General features: G+C 42.3%; 1 protein-coding gene across 1 annotated transcript in view; it reads right to left on the bottom strand.

Annotated features, from left to right (window-relative positions):
- Positions 1 to 6,680: 6,680 nt before the first annotated feature.
- Positions 6,681 to 22,417, bottom strand: part of LOC137868916 (leucine-rich repeat transmembrane neuronal protein 4) — a 103,843-nt gene continuing 88,106 nt past the window's right edge. The window contains exon 3 of the mRNA XM_068705952.1: positions 6,681 to 12,133. Within this exon, the coding sequence (XP_068562053.1) occupies positions 11,807 to 12,133 (327 nt within the window). The 3' untranslated portion in view covers positions 6,681 to 11,806. The remainder of the gene's footprint in view (positions 12,134 to 22,417) is intronic.

Raw genomic sequence — 22,417 nt, 5'->3', positions numbered from 1 at the left:
CCTCAGGCAAAATATCCACTTGTTCAAGCCCGTGAAATGAAACAGTTGTGCTTTGCAACTACCTTGCCAACACAGGAAATGTCTTTTGTCCTAGCTGTAATATCAATGCAAATCACTTTCTGTGTAATCGACCAATTTAAAACTAACGTTTTACTCTGCACACATTTCAGATGCTTTTTTTTTTTAAAATGGCATGAGTTTGAAATACTGCAAAACTGAAATATTATGCAACAAAAAAAAGACTATAGATTACAAGTTGTTCGACCTTTGAAAGACCAAAATAATTTGATAATAACTCGATACTTTGGAATCTTAGCGTGTGATTCATTACATGCCTCCACGCCCTCTGCAAACCTCATTCACATGCAAAAATGTGTCCAGTACCAACACCATCTTTGACAGAGCCTTCCAAGTGTCTGCATCCTCAACGGTCGCCATGTGACACTGCAGTGGAGGGGAAAGCAGAAGCTTAAGCTCATTGCCCTCCCTCCAGGGGCCTGCATGGCGTCCCAGCTTTCCCTCCATTACACCCTGATGCTTTCTGCTGGAAGTAAACATCTGTCTGGTTAAAGCCATGGGATTTCATCGGGGAAACATTGGTGACCTTGATTGTGCATCTGTGAACGTCTGCAGCCAAGCTTTGTTCTGCTCCGTCACAGGGGGACGGACTCTCACTTCTTCTGAATCAGTGGGTTGTTGTGGTTGGGAAAAACCTGGATTAAGGCTTTTGCTGCTGGCATCAGTCGTCTGTTGCCCAATTCTCTGTGTGTTTCTCTGAGAAGAAAACATGAAGTTACAACGACAAAGTCTGAAGATGTCATCAGTACATATGTAAAGCTGTTCCACGGCAAGCACAGATTTTTGTCTGAAAAAAGATTTGCACTGAAAATTTGATTGTTTATGCTGCGTCTGTCTCCGTGTCTCTGAGCATTGCCTATTCACATGGATGAGTTTCATTTGTGCGTCCATGAAGACGATGTGGATCCTAATTGACTTACCATTGGCATTGTTTCCGTGGTGATGACAACTAATTATTACCAACACACTTGGACTTGGTCATTTAAAGTATTTCTGAGATCAGGTTGGAAACATTCGTGCGTGATGAAAACATATTTGGATGGACCTGAAATCTTTTCTTCCAAGTGACGCCATACCTCCAGGTATAACTCCAGGTAGCCTGCTGCCAAAATTGAGGGGCGTTTTTTGTATCAGTTTGGATTCTCAACACCCACATTTTGTAGGAAAAACACACCAGCAACTACAGTGAACAACCAAATAAAGGGTGATATATGGTTTGAGATTGGGAGACAGTGAAGATGATAATGTAGCTGATGTGCACTTGCTAATGTTGCATGTTGGTCACAGAACAAGGCTAGCCACAGCTAGCATTAACATAAAATTTAAGATATGATTAGTTCATGTTCATTGTTGTGTGGACACTGGCAATACATAAAATACAGAATATAATTGCAATTCAATTTGAATATGAAAACATGTCCGTAGCTCTTTTTTTCATTTTGAACAACACATTCTGCATTCATTTTAACCTCATTTCAAAAGAGGTTAGCTCAGTATTCTAGATGTTTTATATTTTTTGAGATGTTCTTTTCATTTTTAATTTTCACTTTTACCTGCGTGGTTGTAGATATTTTTAAATCTGTTGTGCATAGAACAGTCATGAACACGGATATATGTATTTCATTTATTTACAAAGCAGTGAATCTCCTAAAACATCTAAAAGTAAAATCATTTATATTGGGAAACGCTGGAAGAAAAAGCCGCATGCGAGCATAAAAAACAAAAAAAAGAGAGCAAACGCAGTGAAATACAAACTATTTTTAAAATGCAGACTGCTCATTTCAGGTCAAGAGGAAGACGCGGCGCAGTGTGTAAAAGGAAAGTGCCAAAGGGAACAGGAAAAGGGCTCTCTTTGGCTTTCTATAGAGGGCAACAATTGTGGATGGAATTTACTTAAGCTTGCTCCAGACTGTTGAAAGCCAGTGTAGGCTGTATGAGGACAAGACATTTTTTTACATGCCCGAGGAGCTCCATTACTTACAGTGGATGCAGGGCCAATAGTGACATAGAAATCTCGGCCTGGTTGGGGGAAAAAAAAGAAAAAGAGAGAGTTACTGTTGCGAAACATTGAGAAACAACCTCAGAGTGTATAAAACCTGTGACGTGTCCACTACCTTCCAGTCGAGAGTTGCCCCCCCCCCATCTCCCGACACACACACACACACACACACACACCACCACCACCACGCTGCTTTAAAAGGTCACCGCGAATCAGACACTGCAAACTTACCAAGCCACCTGACCCGGCCAATCAACCGCCAGCCACAGGCTTTTTTTTTTTTAAACACAGAATGAGATGAGGTGGGCTGTGTGCAATCAGCTGAAAGAGGCTGACCCCTCAGCCAAGTCAGACCTTTTTTTAACCTTTCAGATAAGACGTGCTATGCAGGGGAAAAAGCTGGTACCCTTCCAAAGCATAGCAATTTGGAATAAATTGATATGATGTCGCTCACAGCGTTTCAGTTTATCTCTTTTTTATATATATATATATATATATATATATATATATATATATGTGTGTATGTGTGTAGGAAAAATACACGCTTTTGGTTAAATATTTAAAAGTTTGGTTAACGCTTACTTGTGTTGAATTATAAGTGAAATATGTCTGGTGAGAAAGTTTTACTTTTCACTAATGAAGGTGCGTTCTAGAGCTATAATGAGCGTGATTTGCAGCCTGCATTAGCAGTTGGAAAAAGGTCACGAAGCACCTGGCTACAGGTCTGAATTCGATACATGAGCATTGCTTATTTCTTGACGTTCTTGTCTTGACGTTTCTCCAGAGGGGATGTGCGACCATCAGGAGGAGAACAGTAAAAGATAGCAAGGACCTCATGTACTGGAAACCGCTGTGAGCCGGAGAGTGAGCGAGCCTGTCATGTTCCTTACCGAGGCGGTGACGGCGCGACGTGTGCATCTGAAGTGACAGCGGGCTGGAGCAAACAGATCTCCCATCGCCGCGACTGAGACGGAGCTCCTTTCGCCGAGGGTATTTGGTTCACTCAGAGCGAGACGGTCGCATTCATCAAGTTTACATCCTGAGTGCTCGTGTGACAGCACCATCTCCTGAAAGTTTATAAAATAAACAAACTTTTCCTTTTTTTTTTTTTTTTTGCATTTTCTTTTCTCGGCTGTGCCCGTTCGGTATCAAGGTGACTCACAGCGCGCCTCGGAGGGAGGGGAGGCACGGTTTCACTCACTGGTGATACAGTTGAGCTCCAATTTTAGTTTTGTGCCATCAAACCTTTCTGTTTGGAACAGGGCCCCCATTTCCCGAAAGCATCTTAAAAGGGAAGCTCCTCCAATTGTACACATCAAAGTCTGTTCACAGGTCTTGAGGAGTATTATTATGCTCCAGAGCAACAAGTGATGCCGCTTCAGTAGAAAGAAGGGAGCTTACCAGACAGCTAACTTTTTTTTTTTCATTGCACTCCAAGCTGCAAGGCTGTTGCACTTCTGGCAACACCCTGATGCTGGGTGTGGTTAGAAGTGTAACCACTCCCAACAGTCGTGTCAAGGTGTACTCACACACCATGAGGTGCACTTCTGCGTCACTGCGGCAAAGGTGAAAACGTAAACTTCTGGTGTTCAGAAGCAATATCTTCGGCAAGTATGAAGCTGCTCTTCAAGATGCTTTTAGAAAACTGCTTTTGTTCACATTTTCGACTCTGTTTCGTGTTCTATTTCCGGACCAATTTAGGATAAACTCTGCTCCTAATCCCAGCACTAAAGTGTTCTAAATGAGCTACAGCTTTGATTTGTCTCAGGCTGGCTTCATGTCTATAGCATGGCCTTAACAGGCTTGAGTACTGAGTAGTATTTAGAGTAATACCCACCTACATACGAAGCAGCAACATAGACACTACAGCTAAGATTATGTTTTGGTATGAAATCCATTTATGTGCCTGAAGCACTATTTTCAGCATGTTGGGCAAGTTTCAAAAAACACTTTCATGTGTAAACCAGCTACAATCTCACAGGTTTCAGAGATCACAATGTGTCTCTCATTGCGGTCCGTGTTTCTTGTTCTTATGGTGCTCTCTGTGGGGCCGCGTTGCTATTTTGAGTTTTACTCGCCCCAGTCGGGCTCATCACAGGCTGTCAGAGCCCCCGCTGGCTGTGATTTTACTCCTTCTCTTTGGACTCTGTGATTGCAGTCCTGCAGGTGGTGAAAGGTCCAGATTACACTCCTTACTGTGGATGTGTTTAGATGTTTGGATGAGTGTTGAAATGTCTTTAACTTGTCAGTTACAGTCCAGCCTAGCAGAATAGCTTTTATATATTTTTATTGCGATGACTGGAATACATTTTCTCATGCACAATTGTGTGTGAAATTTGCCCGGTAATTACTTAACTTAAGAAATAAGATCGGCCTCAAATCATTAGACATTTAAAGCGAAGATGTATCTCAAACAGCCGGAGCCGCATTATCTGTAAAATCCACAGAGCTTGTAAAAATCCTGCAAAGGACGCAGAAACAGCTGCAGCTCAAACCAATGAGACTTATGAGGTTTATTTTACCGTCAATGTTTTCACGGTAAATCAACAGCCAGGGTTAAAATCTGTCATTTTAAATCACTTGTAGAAACACTACAGATTTTAACAAATTCAAATAAGCACAATCAGCATGATCGGGGGGATTTTGCTTAAATTTCTTTGCACTTTTTCTTTGTTTCTTCCGGCAACCTTCTCAGTGACGTACTGCTCCAGCCCTCATTGGGAAACAACTGTTCTTTCTTCCCTGTGAATTACCTTGTGCTATGAACTCAGCATGCTTCATTAAAAGGTATCTAACATGAAATATCAGATGCTGTTACAAGCTGTAATTTTTGTTTGTTGCCAAGCTACAAAAAGGTGAGTCGTACTTAACAGGAGCACGTCTGACGGAAGAGGCACGAGAATGGCGCGCTGCAGATGACAGCAAGAGTGATGGGTAATGAATGCTAACCATAATCACTACTTTACACCAGGACCGTCAAGACGGTCTCACAATCCATTGAATTCTTTATTAAAACAGATATTTCCATTATAAAAACCCCAAACCTTTCAGACCGCGACTTTTTCTAAATATGTTTTTTTTTTATGTCGTCTAAAGTCTGAAGCAGACGGGCCGAAGTTGCCATAGTATACTGTACATTATTATGGTACAAGGCCTTCATAGTATACCATAGTATACATTACTATGCTACAAGGCCTTCATAGTATACCATAGTATACATTATTATGCTACAAGGCCTTCATAGTATACCATAGTATACATTATTATGCCACAAGGCCTTCATAGTATACCATAGTATACATTATTATGCTACAAGGCCTTCATAGTATACCATAGTATACATTACTATGCTACAAGGCCTTCATAGTATACCATAGTATACATTATTATGGTACAAGGCCTTCATAGTATACCACAGTATACATTACTATGCTACAAGGCCTTCATAGTATACCATAGTATACATTATTATGCTACAAGGCCTTCATAGTATACCATAGTATACATTATTATGCTACAAGGCCTTCATAGTATACCATAGTATACATTACTATGCTACAAGGCCTTCATAGTATACCATAGTTTACATTATTATGCTACAAGGCCTTCATAGTATACCATAGTATACATTATTATGCTACAAGGCCTTCATAGTATACCATAGTATACATTATTATGCTACAAGGCCTTCATAGTATACCATAGTATACATTATTATGCTACAAGGCCTTCATAGTATACCATAGTATACATTTTATGCTACAAGGCCTTCATAGTATACCATAGTATACATTATTATGCTACAAGGCCTTCATAGTATACCATAGTTTACATTATTATGGTACAAGACCTTCATAGTATACCATAGTATACATTATTATGCTACAAGGCCTTCATAGTATACCATAGTATACATTATTATGCTACAAGGCCTTCATAGTATACCATAGTATACATTACTATGCTACAAGGCCTTCATAGTATACCATAGTATACATTATTATGCTACAAGGCCTTCATCAAAACGGTATAACAGTTAGCTTCTCGCCTTAAAGAAAGTCTCTCGCATGCAGCATATCAGAGACATTAAGTTTATGACCTGAAGCCTACAATATAGAGGCGTGCTGCAGCAGTAGCTAAATCAATGCACATTATGCAATGATATAAACATTGTAAATTTGCTCGGGGCATTGTAAAGACTGCCAATCCTGCTCTATGATCTGTGCATTGATAATATCCCATCATCTCTAATAACTTCATCAAAGAAATGCATTATTCATGTGCTTATGAACACAAACGATGAATTTACTTATGACAGACTGGCAGACCAGTTGCTGCGGCTGGTAGAATCCTGGAGGTCCTAGTGTTAAAAGAGCAATCAGGAATTTAGTCTCACACCAAAGAAAACCATATACTGTTAAATTGACACGAACAGCTGTGTTCACAGAGTGTTACTGCCCATAAATAGTTATCTATTGATGATGAGTAAAATCTGTTAAGCTCTCCTTTAACATTAAAGTAAAGAACACATGGCAGCTTCCATCTTTAGATGTTTATTTCTGATATCATCATCAAAATTTTTACAAAACATTTTCTGACAATAATATACTCAAAGAAGAGCCATATTTTTGCGCTTGGACCAGGTCTCCACAAAAATGCTTTAGGTCTGAATACAGTAAAAATAACAAAATCCAAATAAATCAAAAAAAAAACTCAACAACAAAACCAACTACCAAAGAAAACAATGCAGCGCATATTTACATCTACAGAAAGCAACGCTCTCTGCAGGAGATGAACGAAAAGGAGACAGCGGGGATCCCCTGGTTTTATGTGGAAAGCATTTAAGTGGCAGCAAAAAAAAAAAAAAGAAATAGGGAGAGTACTTTGAACCGGCAAGAAAACAAAGACTAATTCTGATATTGCTTTCTATCTGCCTCTCTCTCACTGCACTCTCAAGCCAAAAGCAGGAGAACGCAGCCCATTCTTCGGTGCGCACATTAAATCCAATTAGGGGCGTTAACGGGGCTTTGTCGGAAAAAAAAAAAAAAACGAGAAAAAAAAGTGTGTTTCCCTGACAGAGGTTAATGATCATGCCTTCCCCTTTCTGTGTCCCCTCTGACACAAGCAATGGCAGAAAAACAGAGTCGGGACAATGCGGGGTCAGAGGTTAAAGACTTCCTGCTAATGTGAATCATGGAACAATAACGATCAACGGGGACCGGGGCTGGGCCTGAACATCGGTAATGGTGACGTTGGTTCGGAGGAGGTAGAGGAGGAAGTGCTGCTATACACACACACACACACACACACACACACACTGGCCATCTGGGTACATGCGGGGTAGCTAACTCACTAGCAATGCTCCCAGTCTCTGCCTTTTAGCATGAACAAGTTATTCATTCTTAGCACTTTGCAGTCTGCACACACACACTAATGACACACTGACAGAAATAGAAACTCAAATTAGGAGTCTAGAAGTGGCAGATGGGGAGCATTAACTTCTTCTTTTTTTTTTTCCTGCTTATTCTCCCTGATCCGTGTGTATACATGCTGACTGTCTGGAGTCATGACCGTGTGCTGAGTGGGTATGTCCTGGCGCTGCCTGTGGGTAAGACACAGATGTATGGTAGAGGGAGAGAAAAACAAAGAAAAAGCTGCAACTCCACGTCTGGCTCGGAATTAATTTTTCAAATCTATTCATCAGGTAATGGATTAGAACCCACTGAACCGTCGCAGATGGCCTTGGGTGGACTGAAATGGATGGGAGCGTCAAAACCTGCAGAACTTTATTATCATTTATCAAGGCGTGTGTGTTGCCTGTGTTTGCAGTTTCTTTAATATATATATATATATATATATATATATATATATACAGTGTATATATACAGTATACTGTATATTGTCTGCTGACAAGAATGAAATGGTTCCTCCGTAACAAATGAGCAAATAAGGCATTTAAAACGTTTGAGTGTGTCTGTTTATCCGTGTACGCGAACATGCATCATACACATTGTTTAGAAAATGCCCGTTGATTTGAGTATGCCTTTTGTTTTTACCTGCGTGTGCCATATGTAACTATGTACTAGTACTATATGTACAGATACATCATGAGGCTGTCATTTGTCCCTCCATGTCATCCCAAATTGAGTGTCTACCCCCCCCCTTTTCACTACAATTCTTCAGGCCTTTATTCACCCCTTCAGAAGTCCCCCAAAAAACAGAAAAGACTTGGGTGAAACCAACAAAGCTGAGTAGGGAAGTAAAGCCTACGGGCATTGCGAGGCGGGCCGCAGACAGTCCTGGAGTTCAGCTCAAACATGCAATCATTAGCATGCGACGCCTGTGCTTCCAGCTCTCCGATGACAGAAAAAAAAAAGAAATGAACAAAAGACTAAATAATTACTGGCAGCAGGACTCAAGCATTCCGCCGAACATATCCGATCTTATCAGGGAGGTAGTCACGATTAATCAATCGCTTATTAGTAGTTGATTTAATTGTGAACAGACAAAGATTTTAATAGCGTCTTCTAATTACACATGATGGGCGAACTAGCTTTGATCATTGTGTTTAGACCGAATTTAACCATTATTGCTACCGGGCAAAAAAAAAAAAACTGAGGTAATTACCACGTATGCGGTGCTGGGCTTTTTTTGTAGGAGACTATTAAAGGGAAAGTCTTTCCCTGGAGTGTGTGCCCAGCGCAGGCCAATTTATGTGTTTAACAGCCTATGCAGTGCCAGGGAATTGTACTTTGGGTGAGACAGGGGCAGGGACGGGTCAGCAAACAAGTTGCTTTAAAAAAAAAGAAAAGAAAAAAGAAATCGGTGAAGTTGTCCGTGACACGTGCTGCTGGTTCTAGGGCACTCCAGACAGGAAACGTCTCCCGTACTGTTCGTCTCCGGTTCACCGCTCCTCCCTAACTGGACATACTTTCCCAAAATATCAGCATGCGGACAGAAATAGAACATCATTAAACAGGTTCACCCGAGTCACCCGGAGGCAGACATGAAATTCAGGCCAAGGAGTTAGCAGGGGTGATATAGAGCAAGGCAAGACAATACATGGATAGAATTGAGAGAGCTCCCATTATAAAGACATCGGCACAGCTGCTATTACAAAGTAAACTCCACCAGCACTATTAAGCAACCGTACTGAGCGAATTTAACTGCATTTTTTATGCATTTATCCTGTACACAAAGGGGACTGAACCCCTCCTTGGTCGTGAAACCATGAAGACTTTTGGGGTCACCTGTTGTTTTGTGGCTGTTTTTTTAGTTTTTTTTGTTTGTAAAAACACAATAATGGCACATCAAAAAAAAAGAGCTTCCCAAGTTAAACTCTTGGTACAAAGAATAGCACACTTCTTCTCCCCGAGTAGACCTTGAAATGGCAGATAGTGATGGAGTTGTCCAACGTGGATTGGGATGCACCCCGTCAACACACCCTCCGCTATATGAAACATGTCAGAAGTCAGAACAGAAAATGTGGATCTCTGTGCGGTTGGACGTTTGAAGTATATGTTAAAAACAGGGCTCCCGATCGTTCCCTCCTTCCTGTGATTCCGTAAAACAATTGGATTTGAGAAACATCCTCAGTAACATAATTGGTGTTCGATGGTAGAATAGTGGCGGGAGCAGATAGAAAAATATTTATCATTGAAACAACAGGAGCATTACAGTACAGAACCTCTTCACCGAGTCATCTTGGTAACAGATTCCCACCGGAAAGTGAATAAGGCTCCTCCTCTGTTCACAAGCAAGTTTTGTGTTTCAGAAGAAGTGAAGTTCATACTTTTTTTCTTTTTTTTTTTTCCTTCATCTTTAAAGATTCACTATTTACACGATAAATAAGTTCTATTCGATTTTGTCCTTTGATTAGTCTCATAGAATTTCTTGACATCATCTTTGAACACCTCAAAAAAACTGTCTTTTATGTTCCAAGACAAAAAGACAAAATAACAGACGAAAGAAAAAAACAAAAAAATACTATTTTTTTGTTCTCTTATCTTGAGGATACGCCTGCTGTTGGGCAAGACATTTTGGCCCCTCGCAATATCACATGTGGATCAACCGGTTGCGGAGGACCGAGCACACTTTCCACAACTCCCGAGAGTACGGCCGCTGACATGTAAGAAACGACCCGGTGCGCTGCTTGGATAAAGCCGGGGATGACATTTGACAGGCCATCACAGCCGCGTCTCATGTCCTCATTACCTCCACAAGTCAATGGGTAGCAGTGCTCGACACGGTGGACAAAGGGTTACCAAGTGCAATAAAGTCCAGCACTGCAGGCACGCTTTCTGAAAAAAAAAAAATGATGATGTCAGGCAATATTCCCAGTGCAGTCCATGGGTTCATACGCAGGTTAAAGAGAAGTCAACGTGCCGGTACAACATGCCCCCACTAGGCACTGTTGTTCTCTGCTGTGGAGGGGGGGGGGGGGGGAGCACATGGCCAGAGCCTTGCCAACCCAGCAAGATGGTGCTCTCCGAATTGTCCAGTGTGATTAAAAGTCAGACATTGACTCGACGATGTTTCAAATGACCGTTTGGGGCAGTGAGTGTGGTTCGACCTTCAGTAAAGTGGACCTTTTTTTGTAAGAATATGTACAATACTTTGCATTCACATGTACTTATTTTACCACCATGAATTCCCCATGATGCCCTCTTTAAAGCATAGTGAGTCAATCAGCTGGGATGTAATCATATACAAAGACCTGCCATTCTGCTGCGAGAAGGGACCCCCTGCATGTGGAACACGCCCACAACATCTCCTCTGAAGTGTTTTGTGTGGTATGTTGCTGTTTTGTAGTGTCACCAGTTAAAATTTATGTTGGGAGGACCAGGCAATCATCATGATAAATATATTTGTCGTACTGTTACTCTGCTTATCTGTTGAGATGAGCCCAGTCCGTCTGAAACCAACGGGGGGGGGGGGGGGGGTTGTAAATGTGAATGTGAGTTGGCAGAGGCTATTGTAGTAGACCAACTGGCATTTTAAGAATGCCCCCAGCTAAAGTAGCTTATGTGCATTAAAAAAAAAAAAAAAAAAATGAAAAAAACATATAAGTAAACTCTTTGGTTTGACATGCACATTAATGGAATTCAGCATGAAGTCCCACATCTAATGAAACAAAAGAAAGTAAGACAAAGGATCGAGAAATTCTATGAAATTGTTTCGGGAGAATGTCTCATCTTTATGAAACACTGACTCGATATTTTAATTATAATCACAGTAAGAAGCCCCTTCACATGATGTCCAGCTCCACCTCTTTCTTATGTTTTACTTTACTGCCTTCACATGATCGAGACCTCGTGTTTATTGCACTTCCCCCTTCCACTCCCGTCTCAGTGCACGTGGACTGCTGTGAACAGGTGCCCCATGATGGGATATGGCAAAATATGGCAAAGACCGGATGTGGAAACAAGGTAATGCGTCAAAATGCTGTATTACCTCCCATGATTTAGTAGTTTTATATGAGGTGCTTTGGAAAAAGAAATAAAAATCATCTACAAGGATGTCTCACCCTCTACTGTATATTAGTGAGACTGTGTGTTTCAGATGCCAAATCCCTCCAGGCAGAATTATAAAAATGTTTTGTCCTCTAGTTCACATACTCATGTTCTGAAAACAAGGCCCCACTGAATAACCAGCTCGCCTGCCCCTTCGTTACAAAGTCACGTCGATTCAGAGGCCCTTGGCCCACTTCCAGCAACCGAGCTCGGCCCGCTAGCGTCCGAATTTGAGTGTGCCGGTGCGCTCGGCGGGGGGGAGGAAAGGACCGCCGCTGGGACCTTCAGTCGGTGGTCTGAGGGGCGGCGGAGGAGAGCGAGGCCCTGGCACGGGGGCACCTATGCTGGCAGCGGAGGGCACGGCCGGCAGCGCCACTGTCTGTATGGTGCCCCTATCACACGGGCCCAGGTCCTCCAGGCCCTCCAGGCCCTGTGGGGGTCCTTCATAGCCCATGTTGAGCCGCAGGGGTTGATGGGCCTGGCAGTAGTCCACAATAGGCTGCTCGTAGCGGTAGAAGGTCAGCGCACCCAACTGGTGGGGGACCTGTTTTAGACGGACAGAGGGGGCAAAGACAGAGGGAGGATGGGATGATGGGTAGGATTGTACAAGAGTGAAGGAGACAAGGAAACAAAAGGGGACAGGGAGAAAAAACAATATGTTAGCCATATAAAAAAGTGAAGTTCATAGTAAAACCAAATAATACGTTTGTTACGTAGAGAATTTTTGTAATCAGATTTTATCCCGATTTCTGCATTTTTTTTTTTTTTTACATAACATTTATTTCATTTTTAACATTTAAAAAATACATTCACATTTGTAATAATGAAAAGGTGAATTGCAAGACCAGAAACAATGCCCCATCATATTTAAAAAAATATATCTCGTGTAGTTCTGTAGTTTTGCGATTGTGGTAAACTAACATTTCCAAATGAATTATGATTGAAAAAAACAGCCAGCCCTGGTTGTACTGCAGTTACAACAGCCACAGCTGCTTTTCTTTTAAAATGAATATTGCACACTTTCAAATGACGTTTCTTTTTTTCTCAATGCAGTTAATTTGTCACACAACATTTCATTGTGCCTGTGTGACTCCAAGCCTACAGCACAGTTAGTTTGGCAGTTAACTGCTGGCCCTCTGTAATCATCCTCGCATGGTGACCACCTGAGCCTGCAGCTTCCCGAAAACCCATTTGCTTCAAAGTCCCTCCAAAAATGTGGGCTGCGAAGCATCTGCGACAGCTGCTTTTTTTTTTTTTTTTTTTTTACAGAAGTGAGAAGCATTTCACTCCTACACTTCCTGCACTGCACGCCGACTGAATAAGAAGATGTGCGTTTGCACATACGTATGAATGACACACAGGCCGCGCTGCATTATGACTACTCTTTTGGGTTGAACCGTTTGCACAAGAGCTGGAGCGAATAAGCCCGCAGCTCTCTCTCCGGTGCCATGTCACTTGTGTCCCTGCCAGGAGCACTCGTCACATCTGGCTATGCGTCTGGTCGCGTGTTCCGTCCCCAAAACCTTAATACCGTGCCAAACAAAACAGATGAGGCTCTTGTGACACTCTGTCTGCCCAACTAAATCGCAAACTTATTCGCTTGAAAAAAAAAGAAAGGAGGCCAATTAAAAGATTTCTAACAGGCTGTGATAACAGCAGGGTAAGATGGCAGCTGACCTGGATTAAACGCCGCAGCCTGTGCAGAGCGACAGATCATCAGGTCTGTACACGCAGGCGACAAGAAACGCACGACAACAGTGGGAGCTGCGGATTTGACACCAACAAGGAAGACATGAATAATATAACTCCTGACACTTGAGGAGGCGTTGGAGGCAGAGCAAGTGCCACAACTGCACCGTCTCCTTTGCACATCTTTGAGGTTTCCTTTTAAACCTTAACCATTGATGGTAACTAGATCTTGAGAAAAAAATAAAATTATATATATATTCACAAGTGAGATTCCCTATTAATCAGGTCACCCTATTTACAAAAAGGCCTAGAAATGACTCTACTACTTTCTTGATTTATTACCTCAGTAAACATTGTAAAATGAGTTTATGGTCTCAATCTCTAGTTTCAGGTCTTCTTCAATACAACATGATGTTTATTTCATAAATTATGGTCCATTTAGAGTCAAATAGACCATAAAGCAGGGTGTGCTTATGGCCGTGGTCACCTTGTGATTGACAGGTCGCTACCAGTTAAATTGTTTTGATCGCCTAAAATGTCTTGTTCAGAGTTTGGTTGTACTGAGTCTTCTCCTGTCATTTCTGGCTTGCCAAAACCAAGATGAGGACGGCCGAAAAACAAGATGGCAACAGGCAAAAATGCCAAACTCCTGGCTTCAAATCGTTCTTCAACAAACCGATGGGTGACGTGACGGTGGCCACGTCCACTTACTTTTCCAAATCATTGAAAATTACATTCAAAAAGCTCTCAAGCAACCAAACCTCTGGTTTACTTGGTTAATAGACACACATTGGTTTGAACAGTTTACATTGAAGAATAGTTATTTTAGATGCACTGATCTCAAAACCTTGAAACTACGGAAGTTAAAAACTAGCTGCCATGTAGCTACCAAAGGTAAGAAAATATCATTTTTAATTTGGTGAACTGATACTCTAATAGTGATCCCAAAGGAACTACAAATGATGTCCCAGAGGAGCAAAGCAAAGTCAACCAAGTGGACTGAGAAAAAAGAGAATCACTGCTACGTGCGACCCAGAAAACATGTCACCAATATCCTTGTACATTTATTATACTTATCATATAATGGCATTCGAAGTGGAGCAATCCTATTTTAGGGAACTTGAGAGAACTCATGCCAGGATTTGTGAAAAGAGGGCCGACTGTGTCAATGAAATGCAGATATATGCTGGCTGAGAAAGGGGAATAGTGTGTGTTTGTGTGAGTGTGTGTCTAAGCGAGCATGGATTTCAAAGTCAAATGGAAACAGACTGGGCTAACGCAGCTCGGCGGTTCAGGAATTACCCTGAACCGCGGGGCTGAGATAAAGCCACTCTGAACGCATTAACACCAGTTCTGTTTTAGATAAAAAAAAAAATAAAAAAAGTGTTATTTGTTGCCTCAAGCGTTTACTGCAACACGCTTCAATGATGCAATGCTGCATTACAATTCAGCAAAGTTGTAGTGGCGTATTCTATGATAAAACAGCTGCTCAGAGTATGCTCATCTGGTCTGGTGATAATGTATGCAACCAGAGTTAAATTTCCAGCTTTCAATCCTCCAACCCCAGGCTTTTCTTTCAGCTCCAGCTACGGACCTCCAGAGCCACCGCCTTCCTTCAGTTCATACCTCGTTCCCCCTCAAATGGACTCCCATTAAACGCGGCTGACTCATTACATTACAGGCACTCAGTGGATTACTCCCCTCATTCCCCTTTCAGTTTAAACCCTTCACCAACCCTGACACCACCACAACCACCTCAGCTCTGCTCACAGGTCCAACGGATCAATTAACCCATATTAAATCCAGTGGATTCTATCACATTGTCGGGGCACAAATCTGGCCCATCGTGCAGAGAGTGATTTGAGTGTGTTGTTGCGTATTTGTACGTGCGGAAGAGAGCAGGGGCTGAGCGTGACAGAAAAAGAGATAGATACTGTAAGAGTTGTATGTACCAGTTGGACAATCCGCTTCCACGTTTCAACATTCAGTGCAGCTCCAAAAAGAACATGCAACGTCGACATCAGACAACCTGACTTTTGGCTTGTCGGACAAAGTCAGTGACGCAAAACGCTCATTAACGGCGGCTTCCGCGAACAAAAAGGTGCTATTGATATTCACCGGCCGTCCGTGTAGTTACGAGGAACCGCTAGCTCATTAGGAATGCCATCGGCCTCCCTTTGTGCCTCTCAGCATTAGGAAATTATTAATTCCTCACACTGGATAGTCTGTTGACTGTGGAGACTGCCAAATATGGGAACGGATAACATCTGGTCAGACTAACAAATATACAGCAGACAATTCAATTTATTTTCCAAATGTTCTATAACAAAAATACGTGGTGTGGGTGGGAATGGATGATGTTGAGAAGTTTTTGGTGTTTTTTTGTTCATAGAGTGAAAACATCACAGGGCCTATTCCTTCAGTGTGTGAGCCGCCCATTACTATTCACTGAGATATTAATCTTGGCTCTTCTGACCCTTTATCCACCAATGACATCCTCTTCCTGCCAGATAAATGTTTAGTGTCTACCACATGAAAAAAAAAAGGTCCTTCTAAATTGTAATATTTCATCTATCAATAATTTGATTTCTGGTTATCTGCTTCCAAAAATAAACTGGAAAACATGTTGGCTGTGTACATTTATGCTTAATTGCATTCAGAGGGTGGTTTCTGCATAAATTTGAGGAGAGGAGGGTGGCGTAAAAGCTCATATCATTCCGTTTTCTGCCTCCTTAAAGCCTATAACTGCAAATCAGAACTGAATCGAAGACTTCAACGATCAGCACGCGGGCGTGTCTTTGTTCGGACACTTTACATTCTTCTGTTTTTGTACCGGTGAGCCCCTGTGAGTGCAACTTGAGACCCCCCGGCAGGAACCTCCTGGCAGTCACAAGGTCTAGACGCTCCTTCCATCCGAGCATAAAGACACAATGACGCAGGCTGGCTCCCTCACTAAATCTGTGGCTTTCAGGCTTGTTTAGCACTGAGCACATCATTTACATATTCAGCTCTGAATGGGCGCCCGTCTCTGTTGCCACTGTGTGGAAAAAAAAAAAAAAAGTAGGTCTGACATAGCATTTACTGATGCTTGACAAATTGGTTCATCTTCAACCGGGTTGTTATGTCTTTAGGGAATGATTGCTTCATGTGGTGTCTTTACTTTGCAATATCCAACATCACTTAAAGCCCCCTATCTGTGTTGGTCACGGGGAAGAGCTGTGCAAGGTGGAGTACAGAGCATAGTGCAGTGTAGCACACGGCCATGTCACTATGCAGCAGGTAGCAGAAAAGACGTTAATTATGTATTTCAATTTAAAAAGGTCAGTGTGCAGGATTTGGCGGCGGATTGCAACCAGTTGGAGCCTCTCATGTACGCAAAGCGTGTACGAGAACTACGATGGCCAATGGAAAAAAAACCGCAAAAACCCCAAATGGCCCTATCTAGAGCGAGTGTAAAAACATTGCGATGCAACATTGTGGATTCTGTGAAGAATCACGGAATAATTAAACACAAAAGAAAACATACTTATTATTATTATATTTCTGCCAATAGATCAACCTAAATGCTACGCACTGGCTCTTTAAGACAGAAGAAGGCCCAAGCAGTTTGGCAGTCTTCCCTCTGAGTAGAAGATACGCAAGATTGATACGCACATTTTAAAGTATTCCATGTACAATGCAGCTGTCACTGCAAGCATGCATTGAAAGATCACCAGCTATAAAAAGGTCAAAGTTGAAATGGATTGACCTCTGGACACAATCTGAGCAAGGGAGCAATGCTGAATTTAGGTTTTGCACCTCCATAGGACAACAATGGCTTACTTCCAAAGCAATTTCTGTAGCTGATCATGTGTATCACGTGTGCGAGAGCCTTAGTGCGAGTGCATCATCCTATATGCTGTGTTGTTTACTGCAGCTTCCACCTGTCAGAAAGACAGATAGGAAAGAAAAACTCAACTCGAAATGCTGCACTGCTTCTTTGGATCTCTGCCACCTGTACCTGGTTGTGCTCCGGCTGACAATGACTGGCATCCTGCCTCTTTATCTCCGAATTGCCTGAACACACTAGAGTGACCTTAGAGCCATTTTGTCCCCGATGCATTGAAGCAACCTGCCCAAGGACATTAAGCCGCCCAGATCAGCGTCATCTTTTAAATCTGGCTTTCATCTGAGAGACTTCTTTTGATTTTTGTATGTTTAAATATCAGCCGTGTGATGTTTTGTTGCCGGTACAGTTTTAAGGTGCTGTTCAACTCAAATTGTCATAGCACAGACTCTGTTGTTTTCATATTTTTCTCTGTTTATTGACACTTCTGAGTACCACTGTGCACAAACACTTGCCTGATTAACTAGAGACTGCAAAAACCTGATTATACAATTCCTCCATCTGTGGATATTTCTACGTTCTTCCTCAGAGCAGCTCTAATTTGCAAGGGGAGTCTCTTAAAAGGAGACCCAAATCCCATAAACTCATTCTTTCACAGCGTTCCAGCGGCCCTCCGAAGTTGTGTTTCTTTTTTTCTTTTTTTTGCATTCACGCTTTCATGAGCAGCTAAGGAGACACTAACTGTGCCACAGGCAGACCATGCTAATGCCTCCCCAGGCTTTGGGAGCATCACGGTTCAAAAGTCCGCCGCTCTCTCGGCCAAACACTTTGATCCTCTCAACCCACCATATTGTGGCACACAGCAGGGCGACACGGTGAAGAAGAGGTGCAACAGACTCCCACTTAAATGTAACTTTGATTTTATTCTCATTAATGATCAGCCTTTTATGTCTGTGCACCCATGAATCAAGTTGGGAATTCGTTATTAAAGCATTTTGTGTTCTTTTTTTGTCTGCCTCTGTGGACATCACACTGTCTTTCCCCCAAAATATATTTTCATACATTGTTAAAAATCACTCGTTTTTAAAGATGTTATTCTTCTATAACATTGTTTTCAGCATGTATATGTTTATCCATATTGCGTTGTTAAATATAAACAAATTTCAAGGCTTACTCTTCATTTTGGGGCGTTATTGAAACTGGAAAGAACTGTCTAATTACTATTTTCTATGTCTAATTCTCATCCCTCTAGTCCTCTTTGTAGAAGTCTAGAGATATATTACCAAGAATCACTTTTGTCCATCTATATTTAAAGTAAGCTGTGATGCATATTTGATGTAAAGGTCCAGTGTTTATGTTGTTGAAACTGTTTCAGTATCACCATGACCCACAGTGCTGTGTTGTTGTACAAAGTACTTGCTGCCACTGGGGATACATTTCAGCTCCCACTGAGCTCTGGGTTTTGTTTCTTCCATGCTTTTTCCACCCACAACAAAATGATTTCCTCTTCCACTACTGTCTTGTCTTCACTTTTACTTGCATATTGCTTAATGAAATAACACATTAGTATTACATTGCTTTATAATACATTTGAATTGAATGTGTGATCAGAAAGAAATGGTACAGATTGGTCATACCATCAATTTATATATGTTATAAAACATTCACATTAGTAGCATACTACTAATTCACATTCACACACACATTCACACACAGGACGACCAGCTCCACCTGAGCCACAGCTTCCCAGATGTGGTGGTAGTAGTAGTGATGGAGGCTGATGTGGTGGTGGCAGCAGTACTCTTAAGGGGTGGTAGAAGTACTAGTGGTGGATGTGCTGGTAGTATTAGCAATAGTAGTGGTGATTGTGGTGGTAGTAGTAGTATTGGATGTGGTGGTAGTAGTAGTATTGGGTGTGGTGGTAGTAGTAGTGATGATGGAGGTGGATGTGGTGCTGGCAGTAGTACTCTTAAGGGGTGGTAGAAGTACTAGTGGTGGATGTGCTGGTAGTAGTAGTAGTGGTAGTAGCAATAGTATTGGTGGGTGTATTGGTGGCAGTGGTTGTACTGTTAGTGATGGTGGTGGTGGTAGTAGTAATAGTGGTTTTGGTGGTAGTAGTATAAGTAGTGGTAGCATTGGTGGTGGAGATTAATGTGGTGGTGGCAGTAGTAGTTTTGGTAGTGGTGGTAATAGCGAAGTAAGGGGTGGTAGAAGTAGTAGCGGTGGATGTGATAGTAGTAGTAGTAGTACTGCTACTTATTGGTGACAGTAGTAGTACTGTTAGCAGTGGTGGTGGTAGTAGTAGTAATAGTTGTAGTGATGGTAGTAGTATTAGTAGTGGTGGTAGTGGAGGCAGTAGTACTGGTAGTGGGGGTAGTAGTAATAGTGGTGGATGTGGTGATGGTAGTAGTAATAGTGGTCGTAATAGTAGTGGTGGAGGTAGATGTGGTGGTGGTGATAGTAGTAGTACTAGTCATGGTAGTGGTGGTAGAAGTTGTAGTGGTGGATGTGATGGTGGTTAATTCCAACTTATAGTCATGTACAGTACAAAACTGAACACATGACAAAAGAGATTTAAAAATACAGCATTGTTCTGTACCTGTGTCAGCAGACTATAGTTCAGTGAAACAATGACAGAGTGATGCATCCTAAACAGCTACAGCTTGCAAAATGCCATATGTTAATAGCATATATTCAAGGTGTGTAAATATGTACTTGTATATACAGATGTCTCTTGCTCATCAAATGGTTCATCATGCTTTGTGAAATCATAAGCTCACAAGTTCACTCTTAAAACTGAAACAACTATATCACACGTCCTCTGCAAACAGTGCCCCTGTGTGTGTATGTGTGTGTGTGTGTGTGTGTGTGCGCACGCATGGCACTGCGTGTTTCCAAATGCACGCAGCAGTAGCATGCGGGGGTAGTCGGCACAGATGTTGCCAGGCGGGCGTCAATGACACGGAGCCCACCAGTCAGGTTTTCAGCAGAGCGGTGCGCGTGGACGTGTCTGAGGGGGTGTGAAGCTAAACACCATCGGTTTGATTTCAGACAGCGCATCCCAAGAGGAAGACTTCCCAGCTGTGTGTGCAAGCGTGCGAGTGCATGTCTCCTCTCGTGTGTCACATTTCGAAAAAAATTGCCGTCGCGGTCGAAGTGGCTGCAGTTGATTCACTCTTCCTCCTCCCTCAGCGTCCCGATGCAACAACGCAAATTGAGGGATCGCTGCGCGCTCATTAATTAATGCCCGCTTTTAAACGATCAAATCCCAAATCTTTCCTGAAATCGTAACCTGCCCAATTCCAATTCACCCATAACTAGATTACATGGCGGAAGCTGAACATGCTCAAACTGCTGCTTCATTGTGTCTCAAAGACAAACCTCCACTGGATTCAAGAGGCCTCCCAGGACTTCGATAGCCGCGGAGCCATAAAGGGTCAGTTAACTTCAGAGTCAGAATGTACAACCTTGACATTCCCCTCGTAGAGCTGTGTGTGAAAATGAGCCCACATGTCCACATTTTAAACTAATTGATTCTCTAAACAAGCCGTTAGCCTCCCACTAATTCCTTAATGACTGCAGGTCCCTTTATGTGCCGTGACTCTTGATTACAGGTCCCTGGCACAACCCACACACACACACACACATTTACCACACACAGATAGATAGACACACTAGTAAATACATGCAGAACTCCACTTAGGGAGCTGGTTTAGAGGAAGGGAAAGAGAGAGAAAGAACTGGGGAAAGACGGAGAAGGAGAGAACAAGGATGAAGCCCCCCCCTTCACGCACCAATGGGTGCCCAGCGTCGGCTTATCACAGCCTCCTCCCACTCGACGGTACGTACAGTAGAGCTTCCACCGACCACAGCAAATGGACCGTGAAATGTTACTCAATGCTCGACACGTTCTTCAGCCTGGTTTGCATTCACACACACACACACACACACACACACACACACACACACACACACACACACATACACGCGCACAGGCATTCAGCACAACACACAATGACGGCAACTAATGAACGCGGGGGCTGGGAATGTGTGAACAATGGGAGAGCTTGCAGTGTACAGTACATGCTTACTGTTGTTACGTTTCGTTTTTTTTCTAAGAGTCTCATGTTGGCTCACTGCTGTCAGTGCAGATTAGGGCTGCAACTAATGATTATTATCACTGTTAAATATTTTCCCTCGATTATTAGTTTACTATATTTAAAACAGAAATCAGAAGTTAAAAACCTTCAAAATATTACAAAAATAGCTTGTTTTGTCCGACCACCAGTTCAAAGCTCAAAGATATTCCATTTGTAATTAAATAAAAACAGCAAAAAAAACAAATCCTTCCATGCTGGAAGCAGGATTTTTCATCACAAGTGGTGAATTGATTATCATAATTGTAGATTCTCTCAGCAATCAGTTCAACGAGCAGAAGCGAGTGATTTTCTGTCATCTGTTGCCCTGGGTCTACCTCTCAGGCTACATACAAGCTGCCCTGGGTGTTGTTATTACCTTCAGGCGCAACTTAGGCAACAAAAAAAAAAAAAAAAAGTAATTTGCCTTCTCTGGATGCAAAAAGAAATTGACGCTCTAGTTTTTAGGAATAGCACATATTAATCACAGGAGGTAAAACATTATGAGGACTAAACAATTATTGTATTTTATATTTATTAGTTGCCATCCATTAAATCTGGGTAGTGTAGAATAAATTAACCCTATAGCAGGCACCATGTGCAGACAAAACCATCTATGTCCTTTTTTATTTTTATGTTATCTATATGCATGCAAATGATCAAAGTAAGGGCACGCTGAACAAACACATTTCAATTGCCTCCAGCTCCACTTATACAATAAATCTCTTTCACCCATTCCCTGGTGCCCAAGCGCATATTAAGAAGGCAGAATGACGGTTGTGTCAAAGGAGAACAATTTGTAGTTCCATTTCTGCCGTCCCACATGGAATTCAAAGTCCCCAAATCTCTCGGCCAGTCGGTGTCTCGCATTATGTGCCGCCTCCAGTCGCGGCGGCACTGGCAGTGTGCTCTGAGTAATGAGCATGACCCGACACAAACGCTGTGTGGCCAGCTTGGCTCTACAGCGGGAGCGTCAGTCGCACTTTAATCAGGGATATTGGGCAGGAGTGTGCCTGGGAAGGCAGTGCCGGGGCTTTTAAAGACCTGACTAATAAGACATGTCAAAGGGAGCTGGGCAGCAGCCAGAGCCGATACGCAGACCTTCTCCCTATCTGCTTCCCATCCTGACTCACCGCACACTGCCTCGACAGCATTCGGACACAGATGGCCTTTTTAG

This window comes from Cebidichthys violaceus, unplaced genomic scaffold, assembly GCF_023349555.1.
Source record: "Cebidichthys violaceus isolate CVI_PGR_0920_01 unplaced genomic scaffold, fCebVio1.0.p SCAF_12, whole genome shotgun sequence".
NCBI classification, from domain to species: Eukaryota; Metazoa; Chordata; class Actinopteri; order Perciformes; family Stichaeidae; genus Cebidichthys; species Cebidichthys violaceus.
Note: the sequence above shows the minus strand (reverse complement) of the source record. Positions and strands in the feature narration are given on the sequence as shown.